The sequence below is a fragment of the Paramisgurnus dabryanus genome, chromosome 3, assembly GCF_030506205.2.
Source record: "Paramisgurnus dabryanus chromosome 3, PD_genome_1.1, whole genome shotgun sequence".
NCBI lineage: Eukaryota > Metazoa > Chordata > Actinopteri > Cypriniformes > Cobitidae > Paramisgurnus > Paramisgurnus dabryanus.
In genome coordinates this window covers 36910420-36927319 of record NC_133339.1, presented here as the reverse complement: position 1 = coordinate 36927319, position 16900 = coordinate 36910420, and the positions used below count along the sequence as shown (strand labels likewise).

The following is a 16900-nucleotide window of genomic DNA, read 5'->3' as shown; positions in this document are numbered from 1 at the left end:
AGAAAATCTTCCGCTATACCTTTAACGTTTATGTTGCTGGAAAACACACATAATTTAGTACCTAAGGGGGTGGGGTCAACGGTATTGCATGCATTCTGACTTATTAACACAGTTTAAGAGTTGTTCCATCATGCTAAGCATAGGCAAAGTGTCAAAAAAGCAGTTGGACTGTGCCGAATGCACTTCACCAGGGTCCGTACAAGTTTCTGAAAGTTTTTTTAAATACGTATCAGGGGTAAGCCATACGTATCATTTATTTTTATGGCCCTGGAAAACCATGCCCACATGTCAATTAGCGGGAGAGCGAGAACCGAGGATGCTAGAAGTCACAGGCATCACTTCACGCGTACAAAATGATTTTTCTTTTATACTAAAAATCATTAGGATATTAAGTAAAGATTATGTTCCATGAAGATATATTTTAAATTTCCTACTGTAAATATATCAAATCTTTTATTTTTGTCAGTGGATGCAGTTGCTAAGGACTTCATTTGGACAACTTTAAAGCCGATTTTCTCAGTATTTAGATTTCGAATAGCCAAATATTGTCCTATCCTAACAAACCATACATCAATGGAAAGTTTATTTGTTTAACTTTCAGATTATGTATAAATTTCTAATTTCCAAAAATGACCCACATGGTATTCATTTATTACCATACTATTACCATCTGATACCGTCAATGTACCATGGTACCACAAGGATAATAAGGCTAGAAATGTTACCAACGCCATTGCTAAAAAGCAAGGGTGTTCTTGGTGGTGGAAAGACTTCAAGATACCCCTTTGTTCTCTTTTATCCATTAGCCATTAACAAAATGAAAAATACTTTTGAAGATCTCAAGGAAGCCCAAGATAATCAACAATTTACTAGCACTGACTGTTGTCAGTGTTCATAAATTCAAAGCAGAGAAAAGTTATTAGGTTTGGGATTCACAGCTCTCCGAAAAGAACATTGCTGCCCATTTCTATCACAGTAAACTAAAATCACGCAAACAGCTGCAAAAGATCATATCAGAGACGTGAGGTAAAAGAGGAAGTCATTTTATAGCATAAATGACAGAGGTTATTTTCATCCACAGCAAAATGGTGAATTCCGACATTGAAACCTCACATCAGACGTGCCATATGGTGGTGGGAGTATCATGATTTACAGCCTCAGAAGTGGATACAGTAGCTTGCTGTCATTGTGGGCATAATGAACTCTAATTGTACCCTGTATCTCACAATAGTACAGCTCGACTAATGTTTTCTGTTAATTACTCTCCGCATTGTATTTTATTCTGCATCACATTTATCCTGCTTTACCATTTGTACTTTATTGTTTGTCATCTACTGTAGGTCAAGTCACATTTGTTTTTCACATTAGATGACATTTACTTGTATTGTTTCCGCTGTAACATCAAGGTTCTGGAGGAATTGTATTGTCTTCTTAGTGTAAAGCATGCCAGTAAATCTAATTTGGCACAGGTTGGCTGTACGTGAGGTGAACCTTAATAGCGCGAGGGTCATCCGCCACATAGTTAATGACCATAAATAAGCACAAGGCAAAGGTGCAGAATGACGCCACATTTCCGAACGGATACGTCAAAGACCTGACCTTTATCCAAATGAAATGTTATGGCGTGCCTTAAGGTGTGCAGTTCATGCAACACAGCACACAAAAGTATAAGTGACGTGAAGTGTTTTTTAAAACTCACCTACTCAAAGATTATTAGGAACACCTGTTCATTTTCTCACTAATGCAATTATCTAATCAACCAATCACATGGCAGTTGCTTCAATGCATTTAGGGATGTGGTCCTGGTCAAGACAATCTCCTGAACTCCAAACTGAATGTCAGAATGGGAAAGAAGGTGATTTAAGCTATTTTGAGCGTGGCATGGTTGTTGGTGCCAGACGGGCCGGTCTGAGTATTTCACAATCTGCTCAGTTACTGGGATTTTCACACAAAACCGTATCTAGGGTTTACAAGGAATGGTGTGAAAAGGGAAAAACATCCAGTATGCGGCAGTCCTGTGGGCGAAAATGCCTTGTTGATGCTAGATGTCAGAGGAGAATGGGCCGACTGATTCAAGCTGATAAAAGAGCAACTTTGACTGAAATAACCACTCGTTACAACCAAGGTATGCCGCAAAGCATTTGTGAAGCCACAACACGCACAACCTTGAGGCGGATGGGCTACAACAGCAGAAGCCCCCCCTGGGTACCACTCATCTCCACTACAAATAGGAAAAAGAGGCTAGAATTTGCACAAGCTCACCAAAATTGGACAGTTGAAGACTGGAAAAATGTTGCCTGGTCTGATGAGTCTCGATTTCTGTTCAGACATTCAGATGGTAGAGTCAGAATTTGGCGTAAACAGAATGAGAACATGGATCCATCATGCATTGTTACCACTGTGCAGTGGTGGTGGTGTAATGGTGTGGGGGATGAGGGACTTTAGGCCCCTTAGTGCCAATTGGGCGTCGTTTAAATGCCACAGCCTACCTGAGCATTGTTTCTGACCATGTCCATCCCTTTATGACCACCATGTACCCATCCTCTGATGGCTACTTCCAGCAGGATAATGCACCATGTCACAAAGCTCAAATTGGTTTCTTGAACATGACAATGTGTTCACTGTACTAAAATGTCCCACAGTCACCAGATCTCAACCCAATAGAGCATCTTTGGGATGTGGTGGAACGGGAGCTTCGTGCCCTCAATGTCATCCCACAAATCTCCATCAACTGCAAGATGCTATCCTTTCAATATGGGCCAACATTTCTAAAGAATGCTTTCAGCACCTTGTTGAATCAATGCCACGTAGAATTAAGGCAGTTATGAAGGCAAAAGGGGGTCAAACACCGTATTAGTATGGTGTTCCTAATAATCTTTTAGGTGAGTGTATATTGGATCAGTGAGTTCAATAAAGATATTTATAAACATAACTTGGTGGATTAGATCTTGTAGTTAGACTATATACATCTGCAGAGTCCCTTTGCCAGTAAATCATTGTAAGTGGACTTTTTATCACCATAAATCAGGCAGCACTGATTGCTGCTCTTTCAACATTTACTGTTAGATCAGTGGGAGAGGAAGCTCTTTAATAAACATCTTATTCAAGCACATTAACCCTGATGTTGTCTTAATATGAGGGAGGAGGGTGCTGCTCCTCTATAATAGCTGATATATATCATATGGCTCTATATTCAACCTCATACTTTTGCGCTCTATCAATGCACAGGAGAAAGGAAAGCAGTCCGCAGGGGAGAGGACATCTAAATTCTTAAAAATAAGGAAATGGGGTGTGGTGACTCAGAGATGGGGTGTGGTGGAAACAGAGATGCTCAATCTTTTGAAGAATGTGGTTACCTCAGTTTGACCAGCAGACAGCAGACTATCCTGTTTCTGGAGGATTTTATTCATGCGATCAAAGAACTCCCCGTTTCCCCTGGCAACCCTGCAAATAGAGATGGATCAGTTCAGTCGTGAAACATCCCGTCCTTGTTTATCTTTAATTATACAATGTGCCTTCAAAAGGAATTTCCCTACCTACAGAATCTAGAGCGCTTGGTTCTTGAGCATTTGCGTTGTATCACACCCATAGAGTATAGTGAATTTATGCTCATTCACTCTAACAAGATGAGCTGAGTATCGGTGGCAGGCAGCCAGTAAATATGTGTTTCGGTTGACATGTAATTACTTGACCATAGATAAATGTGGAAGTGGTAATAAACTGTCAAATTGTCAAATTTATGCTGAAATTGAGAGTGGTGTTGACATATGTGACAAGATGAGCACAAATTAACATGCCGATTTCCCTTTCAGACAATGGCCACAGTTTAAGAACATGATTTTTCACGCTGAAAAATTGAAGCACTTCAGTAAAGTTAAAAGATACAGAGAAAACCAACAGATAGAGAAAACACTTCATTCACCAGACTACAGCTTTTGATATGTTACAGAGGATATGTTCACACGACAACAATGTACTAAAGACAAAGGGCCTCATTTATCAAAATGCTGCATTGAAACCATCCTACATTTGATCTTACGATCATTTTTCAAAAATGCGTACTTGTGATTCATAAAACGAACGTACGCACAGAAAACTCACATACCCCTTTCTCTTAGATGTAAAATCTATAAATCGCAAATGATCTTGAAATTGTGCGCAGCTGAGCAGTTTCCGATCTCCGCCTTTAAATGATGCCTAATTAACTCTTTTGCCTCCAGCATTTTTCATGAGTTTCACAAAAGTTTAATGCCTTCCAGAAAATGCTCCTTTTGAAATATATAAACATACTATATATGAAAACAGAACAGACCCTCTGCTTTCAAACAAAAAAATCAGTTTCATCCTATCTTCATGTGTTCTGTTTTCATCACCTCTCAAATATGTGTAGGTTTCATCAAAAACACCAAAATTTGAGCAAAAAGCTGAGATAATTCCATTTTTGTGAAGGACTTTTAACCCTGACGTGGCGCTAAGCATTTTTCCAGTTTTTATAAATATGGACTTTGCCGTGGTTTTTTGTATGCACACTTTTAACGATCATAACTGTGCATGATTTATAAATGAGGCGAAAAGTACTTACTTGTCAAGATCCCAAAGTGTTCATTTGTTAGAGAGGATTTATCCAACCAAGAAGAAGAAGTAGAGGCGTTGTTTTAGTAAAAAATGCCCCTTTTTTGATTGCACAGTTAGTTAACGACTAACTTGTGGTAATGACGATGTATATGATGTGTCAACATGGCGGATGTAGAACGTCCAAATTCATTCACACTATCCATATTCGTACCTACTGTTTTAACGGTCGATGAGTAAGAACTTCATCTAATTCAGTATCTACTGTCACAAAAATAAAACTTAAATTAGATATATTCAATATTAGCTTTTCCAGTTCAGACAATTTTTTTACAACTTGATATACACATGCATTATTTTGCAGCTTAATAATTACCAGGCAACTGCCAAATGTTTCTTGCATTTGACTTGATGAGTTTTGGTCCGGTCTTTATTTATTTGATGGTTTGATTAGTAGCTAAACCGAACTCTGGAGCATATACCTCTGTTTTATATGAATATGAATGTTTTAGTTTCCTAAATATGAAGGGAGACGGCAATCATGCTTGGCAGCTGATCTGTAGTTAACATTGTATACATTATATAGTAAGGTGACCAGATTTTTAGAATGAAAGACGGGGACATTTCCTAGTTCAATGGTCAAAATATAATTAAAACCTCACTTGTTGTTATGGATGAATAAAAAAACGGGGACAAAACTTTTTTGAATGTTTTTGTCTTTTTATTCTTGTGGGTTAACTGCAAAAATGAATTTCTTACTTAGTATTTTTTTCTTGTTTTCAGTACATATCTAAAAATTCTTAAATCAAGATATATTTTCTTGATGGTCAAAATGACTGGGTATCGATTCAGATGTTCCGGATCGATTTAATTTCTATTCATAAGCTATCAGATCGATTCGATTCTCGGTTCGATTCCGATTCTTGGACCGATTTTTACTCAGTTTAACACAATAAATATAGATTTAATAAAATACTTTATTTATTAAAAAAACAGTGAACATAAGTTTACAAGTGGGTAATTAATAAAAAGAAATTAATAACCACCAACCTGTATATTACACTTTTTTTATTTTAGGTACACTTGGGTATATTAAAACAAAAGCCATCTCTAATTTTCAAATGCATACAATTATGTTAAATACAATAAAATGTTGATGCAAGATGAAAAATGTATGCTGAAAAAAGTCAAAACAGTCGCATTCCTTGATCAAACAGGATCAGGTTATTCATAAAAAAAAAAATCGATTAGTGACTTTTGAGAATCGATTTTTAATCGACCACGTTTTAAAAAACGAATAATCGAAAAAATATTGGCCCAGCCCTAAATCACCTAAGAAAATAAATCTATAGCTTCAAGACACAAAATGTTAAATTTAAGTGAATTTGTGCTTAAAACAAGCAAATAAAAAATTAAGTGTAAACTTTTTTTCATTTTTTTTCACATTTTTTTTCTTACCCCATTGGCAGATTTTTTGTTAGTTTTAAGCACAAATTCACTACAATTTTATTTTTTTGGTCTAAATACTGGACTTATTTTCTTAGGTCATTTTGCTCATCAAGAAAATGCATCTTGATTTAAAGCAACACTAAAGAGTTATTGCTCTTTGCTCCCCCTACAGGTTAGAAGCGTAATTGTTCATTACCACTGTCGTAAATACTGCAGCATAGCTGGCTCTGATTGGATTGTAGGTCTGCCGTAAAGCAAGTTTTTGTAGTTTTCACTCGAACTACAGGACCGCGACCCGACGGTTGGAAACTTCTTTAGTGCGGTTTTGGCCGATAGAGGGCTGCAAAGCGAATGTGAAAGTGCCATTCACCCTGTTTTGAGTGGATGAACCACTGAAACTTTTTTGGAAATGTTATTTTAAGGTAAAAAAACTCTTTGGTGTTGCTTTAAGAATTTTTAGATATTTGTACTAAAACCAGAGAAAAATACTAAGTAAAAAAATATTTTCTATTTAATGTTTCTGTCACGACTGGGATGCAGGAGTGAGGAAGTTAGGACGCAAGTGCAGGGTTCACCATGAAATAAATAACATTTATTAACAGAACGAGAATAAAACAACGGGCAGGTAACACAGGAACATCCAATAGAAGAAACAGGAACAGACATGAACGTAGTGACAATGACAATGATCCGGCAACAGGTGAGAAACAGACAGCAATATAAATACACAACACTTAACAGGGAACAGGTGTGATGAATCAGTCCGTGAATTGTCCAGGTGACGTAATCGGAGACACAAACAAAACATGACACGGATCACCGTGACATAACCCCTCCCTCTACGAGTGGCTACCAGACACTCACATAAACAAAACAAAAACAAAAGTCTGGTAGCGAGAGTCCAAGGGAGGGGTGGAGGGCTTGGGGACCCTGGCGAAGCCGGCAGCCGCCGGGATGAGACCAACAGGAACGGTAGGCTGGACTGCGCCAGGAGAACCGGAGCGATCGCTCCGAGAACTGAGGCAGACAAATTACCCCCCTCCTGGGAATCGCCGACGATCAGCTGCCCCCGGAAGTCATCTCCCATCCCCTCGCGGAAACGGAGACCCTCTCTCGGTAGCCACCCCGGGGAAATGATCGGGCGTGGTCCGTTCCGGATCCCCCTGCGAGCAGGATGGTGGTCCTCCGAGGGACCGTCGACGACGACTCAACCGTTGGGGGACGGCCTGGGCCGATCCTCCTCCCGCATGCTCGCAGGAGCGAGCGATCGCTCACGGTGGTCCCCAAGAGACATCGGGGCTGATGGGGAATGAACCCCGATGTCACTACTCCCCCTCGACGGAACTCCTGGGGGAGCCGCCCTCCGTGAACCCGCTGCGTCCAGTCTGGCCGGATCATTCTGTCACGACTGGGATGCAGGAGTGAGGAAGTTAGGACGCAAGTGCAGGGTTCACCATGAAATAAATAACATTTATTAACAGAACGAGAATAAAACAACGGGCAGGTAACACAGGAACATCCAATAGAAGAAACAGGAACAGACATGAACGTAGTGACAATGACAATGATCCGGCGACAGGTGAGAAACAGACAGCAGTATAAATACACAACACTTAACAGGGAACAGGTGTGATGAATCAGTCCGTGAATTGTCCAGGTGACGTAATCGGAGACACAAACAAAACATGACACGGATCACCTTGACAGTTTCTAATTCAATTATTGGTCACACTTTATTTTACGGCATCACTGTTACAGTGTAATTCTATATTTAAGTACTAAGTAATAATCATTAACAACGTGTACTTACTATAGGCATTAACAACATGTACTTACTATAGGGTTGGGGTTAGGATTAGGGTTTGGTTTAGGGTTAGTTACATGTAACTATGCATAATTAACTGTTATTACTATAATAATTACATGTTGTAACAAAGACACCGTAAAATAAAGTGTTACCCAACTTGATTACGCTTTCTCACGTGTCTCCTAGTAAATTCTTCATCGCTAAAGCAGTGGTGCGCATCCAAGTGTAGTTTGCGGCTTCCTCTGCTAGTAAAAATAATCATTACATGATTGCTACCGGTCTGGTAAATGTTGATCAGTCTTTTTCAGTGTATTTGCGGGTTGTTTTGGACGTGCTGTAAAACAGAGACATTTCCGGGGACAGCTCCAGTCGGGGACAGAACACCAAAAAAAAAAAAAAAATCTGGTCACCTTATTATATAGTACACATTTTACACAGTAACGTAGCTCAATGTAGTTTTTGATACGCTTATGATATGAACTAAAGTAATCTACTTGTTGTTTATTTTGCTTGTTATCAGAAATAATCTACTCTAAAAGGTTTACCGAAGTTTACCGAAGTTACGTTTGTTGGACAAATTCACCTTTTCTTTATGTTGTTACTGTTGAAACAGTCTATTCATGTAAAAACTTTGTGCAGCATGTTTACTAACAACACAAGCAGTGGTATTCACACATAATATTAATGCGCATCAATTTTAACCAAGGGGCAACCTTCCGGTCTCTATCGTGACTCCAACACAGAAGTGACTGCAATTCATCGACTGGCCACTTGAGGCCCGAATCCCATAGACCCCCATGTTAAAATACCCAACTTTACAGCAGAAACAAATATGTTTTTAGCCTGGTACAAAAAGTGTTTTTGGTCTATATAGCTAATTTTAGCCTTCATGACAACTGTGAGGGGGTTGAATTTTTTGTAACTCATTTGTTTACCTATTTACAGTTATTCGCCAGTAATGCACACAAACCTTGGGGGACTACGTCCATATATTTACAGTCTATGATTTAAACCCATATTTTCTCCTGCTTATGTTTTAATGAAAGCAAAGGGACTCATACATAGACTATCCCCTCAAAGTATTCAGGACAGAAGAGGTCGAAAGTGGACATGGAATTGGATTAAAACAACAGATCAATGAACAATAATGTCTCTCTCTCATCCAGTTGTGATCCGATTGACCAAACACATTATAAAACCAGCTGTAAACAGAGCCTTAAATGACATAACCCAACCTGAAGCGCATGGAAGTTCATGCCGGTCGACGCTCGTCTTTCTTTTTAGACGGATGTGAAAGAATGGGCTCAGAAACCAGATGCAGCTCAGCCGAGCAAAACAAACAAACATGGCGGGGAACATTGACAGCAGATTGCTGAATTTGTTAAGGACCTTGTTGCTTTGAGTTCATCTACAAAACGCTGGGGACTGAGGTGACAGGCCAGCGCATCCTCTGACAAGCCTGAAAATCAACAGCTTGAAGCACGTCTGGGAGAAACAGCCTCCATGGAGATGAGATGATGATGGACGTTTTCTGTCCTCATTAGAGCTACTGCCACACTGTTGAAACATCATCGATGCAACAAGTACACAATTGCGTTCTGATGCTTCCGCCCAAGCCTCTTTCACACTGTCCAACTTCATTTATGGTATCGCGAGGCAGTCCGGAGAGGGGGGGACATGCTTCTCCAGCAGAGCGGGGTGAACTCCTCGACCCCTGCCACTTGCTAATTTTTCAGACCCCGTCGTCATGGTGATGATAGCCCGTTCAATGCGGGATTGGTTGGCAGATCGGAGCACCTAGGGAATATCGCCCATCTCCCCCGTTCTGCCCTGCCTGACTTCAGCGGAGTGTGGAGGAATGCATTAATATGGCCATACAGCTGTCAGATCCCCCATCTTTCATTTTTTATTCTGTCCATTTCTTTATCAACACCATCACAGCAGGTGCGCATTAGATACCTGCGCCTCTTATGGGATTCCCTCAAGAGATGAATTGGGGGTGACAGAGTCTGCGTACATCCATTTATAAATATACACTCACATGGGACAGCATATTACATAATTGTCTGATGAATCTAGGACTGTCTGGACTGTTTTGTTCCAACCCGTATAAAAGAAAAAGCACAAATGAGATCTCGTTATTGCCTCAATTTTTCTTCTACACGCCAATGAGATGAAACAGAGAAACAGTACATATTGTATTTTGACCACACACCCTATTTAAAAAAAAAACACACCCTCCATTTTAAAGAGATAGTTCAAACAAAAATGAAAATTCTGTCGATAATTTGATGAATAAAATTTTTTTTTTCAATGGCAGCAAATCATGGATTTTAAATTAATCGTTGACTCTGCTCTTTAGGATTGTCACAGAAACAAGTGTGATTTCTTAGGACGCCTATATAAAAGATGCTTACAGCACCTTGAAATTTATTTTTCCAGTCTTTCACATAAATTTGTATTTTACGTGGTGGCTAATTGGTATGAATTTCGTAGAATGTGAATTATACAAAAATGTGATTCTTAGAATAAAAGCAATAATGAAGCCCCTCCCCTAAACCATGGCTCTAAACCTAACGTCATTTAAGTGAAAGTAGATTGTACCAAAATGTTTGAATAAGATTGCACAATACTGAAATATATTTACAATTTTTTGAGTGCAATTTAACCTATCCTGTGTTGTTTTAACCGAAAATGCTGGGTTATTTTAACCCATTACTGGGTCAAATATAAACATTTTCTGGGTTCATCTAACCCAACAGTTGGGCTCTTCCCTTTCTGACCCATTGCTGGGTTGAATATACCGTAACCCATTTTTACAGTCTAAGTGCTCAGTGAAGCATTGCATTAGCAGTGCAAAATGTCATGGGTTCAAACCCAGGGAACACACATGCTGATAAAAAAAATTCTGCACGGTGCAAAAACGAACGCGGGGTTAGTTGTAACACGGACCGTTTACATTTTTGCACAGGGTTGAGCGATTTGTTTTTCCCATAATGTTTTTAGCTGCCAAAAGACGGTCTCATGCAAATTATTGGAACTGTATAATGTTTTTCCAGAGTGTTATTGATAAACAAGTGTTTTGGTGGCATGTAAGTAAATTTTTTCATCATGTTTTTTTTTTCGATTACTGAGTTGTGTTTGTAAGACACCAAATCCAATGCTATGTCATCTTAATCAGTGTCTTGTTGACTAAAACATAGCATCATTTTGAAATATGTCTGCAGCTCTTACCAACTTTTTTGGTGGGCTTGAAAATATTTTGACCCAGCGGGGTTAATTGTAACGCTGTGTTACAACTAACCCCTCAGCACTTACGATATGAAAACCGTTAACGTTACCGCGTAATTCTTGCTGTTGTTTTAAATAGGCTACACACGAATGATTGCTGGCTGCCAACAAAATAAATGTGCCCGTCTTATCAAAAATCTTGTGTCAAATTAATTTTTGTTCATATCTTTAATATTGACTGAATAAGGTCACGTCAAAGATTGAAATCATAATGAAATGAATGGCTAAAATCAGACTTTGATGCTTAAAGGGGACAGAGAATGAAAAACCATTTTTACCTTGTCTTTGTTGAATAATGGTAGTCTACCCGCATTCACAAACATACAAAAAGTGCTAGACATGCTAAACATCTCAGTCTTATAGAAATTCCTCTTTTAGAAATGTCAGCCAGAAAACGGCCCAATCTGAAAAACTGATGCTTATGACATCACAGGCATCTAACTGCCCCTCCACTTTAAAATAATTGGCTACATTTTTTGAGTGGCAGCAAAGTCAGCCAATCAGTAATGAGATTGCAAGTTAAGCCAGTAGGGGGAGCCAAATAGGTGCAAAATCACTTGTTTAAAATCCCCCACCCTAGAGGGGGAGCCAAATAGGTGCAAAATCACTTGTTTAAAATCCCCCACCCTAGAGCTATCTGAGAGATGTTTTTAGGAAGCTTCTAAGGCATTACAGACCCAAACAAATTTTTTTTGTCTACATGTCACATCACAGAACAAGGATAAATACCCCGTTCAATCATTCTATGTCACCTTTAATATCTCAGAATTTGATTTTGAAACTGTAGTATGGTTATTACAGACTGGGTCACATATAAATTTTTTTTATCATAATTGTGCTGCTTTTTCTCACATATTTAGACATTTGTATCCATTTATAATTGAACTATTGTTAGAAAAGGGCTGGATGAATTAAATCCAGTGTGGATACCTGTCTATTATAGGCAGATATATAAACAATATCCAATCTTTGCCTGCAAACTTAATTTTTAGCGAGTGTTACAACTAACCATCTGCCTGTTAATGAACCCCACCTATGGGGTAAGTTGTAACGTTTGCACTTCTGTCACGTTTGGTGTAATTGTCCAAGAATGGTAAGTACTAGAAACAAACTTCAAATGTTCATTTGTAGCAGAGATGTGTGTGTTGCTTGTGTAAAAATATAATTCATCAAACTCAAATATTTTTTGAATGATTGAGCCAAAACCAAAAAGCGTTTTGGTTGCGCTCCGCTTTCCCTACTTGTAAGTCACTTCAGATAAAGTGTCTGCCAAATGCATATGTAAATGTAAGTTTCCTAAATTACAACAAAGCAATAATCTGTTCCTCTGGGTAATGATGAAGACCAATAAGGGTGCTGTTTAGAGTCATGAACTGTTTCCATCTCTGTTAGTTTACATCTCCAATCAAAGCTTATCAAGATTTCTGTGCCGTTATTATTTGAAAAGTGATTGCACGGGAGGCACGAATTATTACAACTTCTGTGGTTCTTACAAGTGCAAGTGCCACACAAATACACATACGAGCACACAAACAGGCACAAAGCTTATTTGGCCGTCCACATTTATGTTGCTAGGAAACAGACTTTCCATGAAGCTTTTCATTATTTTAGCAATACTGTTTATTTTCATTATTCAGACTTCAAAGCTTATATTGGATAGCAAAAAAATGAAGATTTTTTACCGACACACATGCAGTGCGCACACATCCTGTGGTCTGAACTTTAGAGACACAACAGAAATAATGGTTTGGTAATTATGAATCAGATTTATGCCATGGAAAATTAAATGTTAAGTACGTAATAATGATTCTTTGGTTAGGGCGACATTTAGAGACGAATGATTCTTCAGAGTTCATGCAGAAAATAAAAAGTAAATCTTACACACACAACAGGAAATAAAATTCTGGATGGAGCTCATTACCTCTGATTTTATCCGGACCCTTCGGGTCGTATTGCATGTGATTACACTGGTTTCTAATGCTGCTGCCAATCAGTCATGTTCCTCATATTTTTCACCGAGTACTGTGCGTGCATCATAATACGAGATCTTACTCTTAACCAGGTCATTTGGATGTCGGTCACAGCTATACAAATGTTACACAACAAGGATTCCAACAAAGTCATTATAAACATAAAGCTAAACCAGAACAGCTCCATTGCGTCATTAGAAAAAAGATTGTTTTTGTTTGATTTTGATTGTGTAAAAATAAACACTTAATCTCAAATTTAACATCATTGTTTGTTTTTTGTAGTTTGTCACGTTCTGGGCATTTTCAAATTATTTGTACAGCGTCACAGACGGCGGGCTCTATTAGTTTTAGAACATTATCTGGTAATTGCTTTGCCACAGACACATCTCAAAGCTGTACGTTTTCTCGCTAATATGTAAACTTATGCAAGTATCACAATATTTACACAATTTATATTCAGTTCAAGCTACAGTGGCTATGGCAAATAACCATTTTTACATAAGAGGGAAGCTTAATTTAGGTTTATGATTCGGGCACAGAAAGTATGAAATTATCAGGGTGTCGCTTTTAAAAATTAAGGTGCTTTACAATGCCACAGAAGAACCATTTATGGCTGAATGATTAAACATCTGGAAATGTTAAAGGGATAGTTCATCCCAAAATCATCATATACTCACCATCATGTTGTATTAAACATGTATGGGTTTTTTTATTTTGATGAGCACAAAAGAACTATCTACTATGGAAGTCAATGGTTACAATCAGCTGTGTGCTTACAATCATTAAGCAAAAATCTACTTTTGTGTCCATCAGAAAAAAAGAAATTCATACAGGTTTGTAACAACATGAGAGGATGAGAAAATGATGAAAGAATTTTCATATTTGAGTGAACTATACCTTTATTGACCTTTAAATTATAATACGATATATAAGACAATTTGCTAAGAACCCAATAGTTCTTTGACGAAAAACAAAAATGGTTCTTCTATGGCATTGTTGGGAAGAACCTTCAAAGCACCTTGATATTTAAGAGTGGTTGCTTCATTTGCATAGTTAGGAGGCCTACTACAGGTTTTTTTTAAACCTCTGTTTGAGGACCACTAATACTGCACATTTTGCATGTCTTCCTCGTCAGACACACACTATCAAAACAAACGTGCTAAATATCACTAAAAGTGGTTCACTGGCTTGTAATCATAGGGGAACCATTTTAGGGTATATATAGCGCCTATGTAGCACCTGTGTTGAACCATATTGTGCTCTGTAGAACCATAAGTAAGGGATAATGTAGAGGCAGCCGGTAGTTATTGGGAAATAAGCCCCGACAGTGTGATCAGGACCCGACGCGAAGCGGAGGGTCTTGTATCACACTGAAGGGGCTTATTTCCCAATAACTACCGGCTGCCTCTACATTATCCCACTTATTACATGGCTACTTGCCACATAAGAAAAAAAACTGGACATGAATATGAATTTGAAACATTTTATTGGCATATTTGTTTTAAATTAACATTTTTATCCTTCCGCGAAACTTTGCACAGATGCATAAAATGATCGTAATACCTTATTAAGATCCTCTGCATCATACTTGTCTCCATTTTTTCTCTTTTAGCCAGTCTTTGAGAAGTTTTAATGCCCATTCTGTATTTTTTTGTGTGTTGGCTAACTTGGCTTCGTAGCTGTCATGCTCTATTTTGTCAAGTTCAGTCTCAGTAAGCTCTCTGTGTCTTGTCGTGGTTGTCGAGTGTTTGTCACAAGATGGCGCCAAACAGACAGTAATCTTTATTGATCTTTATTGGCGCGGAGCGATTTTACTCGTGCAAGTTGTCCGGCTATGCGTTATTATTTTGGAGCGGTTATTATTTGAAAAGAACGAACCTGCAAATGTATCAACTGACCAATCAGAATCAAGCATTCCAGAGAGCCGTGTAATAAGTGGTGCTATAGACCCCTTCACAGTTCACGTCACAGGCGGTTTCCACTGCGTAAGTCGGGGTCAGAAAAGTCATTACAGCAGGTTGAGTTGCGTATTATTCGGTATCGTCAAAAATGCCTACTTGTGTCGTGGGCTGTGAAAATCGTACCAGGTCTGCAGTTAAAGGATTAGTCAATTTTCTTTAAAAAAATCCAGATAATTTACTCACCACCATGTCATCCAAAATGTTGACGTCTTTCTTTGTTCAGTCGAGAAGAAATTATGTTTTTTGAGGAAAACATTCCAGGATTTTTCTCATTTTAATGGACTTTAATAGAGCCCAACACTTAACACTTAACTCAACACTTAACAGTTTATTTCAACAGAGTTTCAAAGGACTATAAACGATCCCAAACGAGGCATTAGGGTCTTATCTAGCAAAACGATTGTCATTTTTGACAAGAAAAATAAAAAATATGCAGGACCATTTTAAACAATAAACTGACACAAATACATGAATTAGTATCATTCGACATACAACAACGTCAAAACGGTCCTCTTTCTCAACACTTGTAAACACTGGGGCATAGTTTCGCGTTCGTCCTCTGTGACCTCTTGATGTGATGACGTATTGCGTGAGGTTGCGCTGGTGCTTTTCAAGACCGGAGATAGACGAGAAGTTGCTGTTTAAAAGTGCATATTTTTTGGTTTATATACAAATGAGTAACATCCACTCCAGTAACCAGTGTTGTGCCTGAACGAGTTCATTGAACAAAAGTTCATGAACTCGTTCATATTTTGGGCGAACGTGAACTGAACGTACTGTATTACTGCCTGATGCACGCAAGGTGAACTTGTTCATTCTGGGGCTTGTGAACGGCACGCTCTCTCAGTTTAATGTTGGTCAATAGGGTGCCAGATTTCTATAGAGTCTTCCATGCGAAAACCTGGCTAAAACACACTGTAAACAGGCCATAATATTTCGTGGAAAAAACACCCAATCTGGCAACACCGCCACCAGGCTGCATGCGTCATCAAAACAACACTGACTGGACGCTGCTGAAATCCAAATCCCTGCCGCGCCACTCACATAGTTTAACATTAAATAACATCATATTTATCCAAACGTTAACGATTAACATAGGCTGCTTACGCATATTCTGGATCTTGAAATAGACTTTGACTAAGCTCACGCTATTTAATATGCACGTGCGGTGTGCAATACATGCGAGTTGTACTACACGCGACGCATCGCAGCGCTTCTTGCCCGATGTGCGACCCCCTTGAAGCACCAGGCTAGCCTTTTTAAGGTATGTGCAAGCAAATAAAAAAATTAAAAGACAGTCAATAATAATGTAAACCCTGGTTGGATAAGGATTTAAAGTTGGATATGAAGATGAAATCTGCCGCATTTAGCTTCACTGTTAAAACTGATAAAAAAAATAGCTGTCTGTGGTTATATATGGGCTAATGTGGTGTATTGGGATAATGTGTGATTATGCATGATGTGTATTCATTGGTTCCGATGCCTGGGAAAGAGTATTTAAGTCACGTGATGTGATTTGCACCTGGGTTGATGTGATGTAATCTGCGTGTGACCTGAACACAAGTAAAACATGTTTTGATAGCATTTAGTTGTCTGCCTCGTGAATATACAACAGCTATAATGGCAATTATTTTTTAAACATAATATGGGAAAAAAGAACTATAAATTAGTTCATTTTTGGAACTGTGAACTAGTTCAAAATTTTGAAATATGAACTAGTTCATTTTAAAATTTGTGAACTGTGAACTGAACTAGTTCATGTAGAAAGTGAACTTTCCCAACACTGCCAGTAACTGTCGAGAGACGGATGACGTGAACTTCACTGCTTTCTCATTGATTGTCACTCCCGA

At 38.6% G+C, this 16900-nt stretch overlaps 1 protein-coding gene across 2 annotated transcripts in view; it reads right to left on the bottom strand.

Annotated features, from left to right (window-relative positions):
• baiap3 (BAI1 associated protein 3) overlaps window positions 1–16900 on the bottom strand; it is an 83123-nt gene that overhangs the window by 37139 nt on the left and 29084 nt on the right. For both annotated transcript variants that reach the window (XM_065255659.2, XM_065255575.2), the window contains exon 3: window positions 3357–3444. In XM_065255659.2, coding sequence (XP_065111731.1) covers window positions 3357–3444 — 88 coding nt within the window. The remainder of the gene's footprint in view (window positions 1–3356; window positions 3445–16900) is intronic.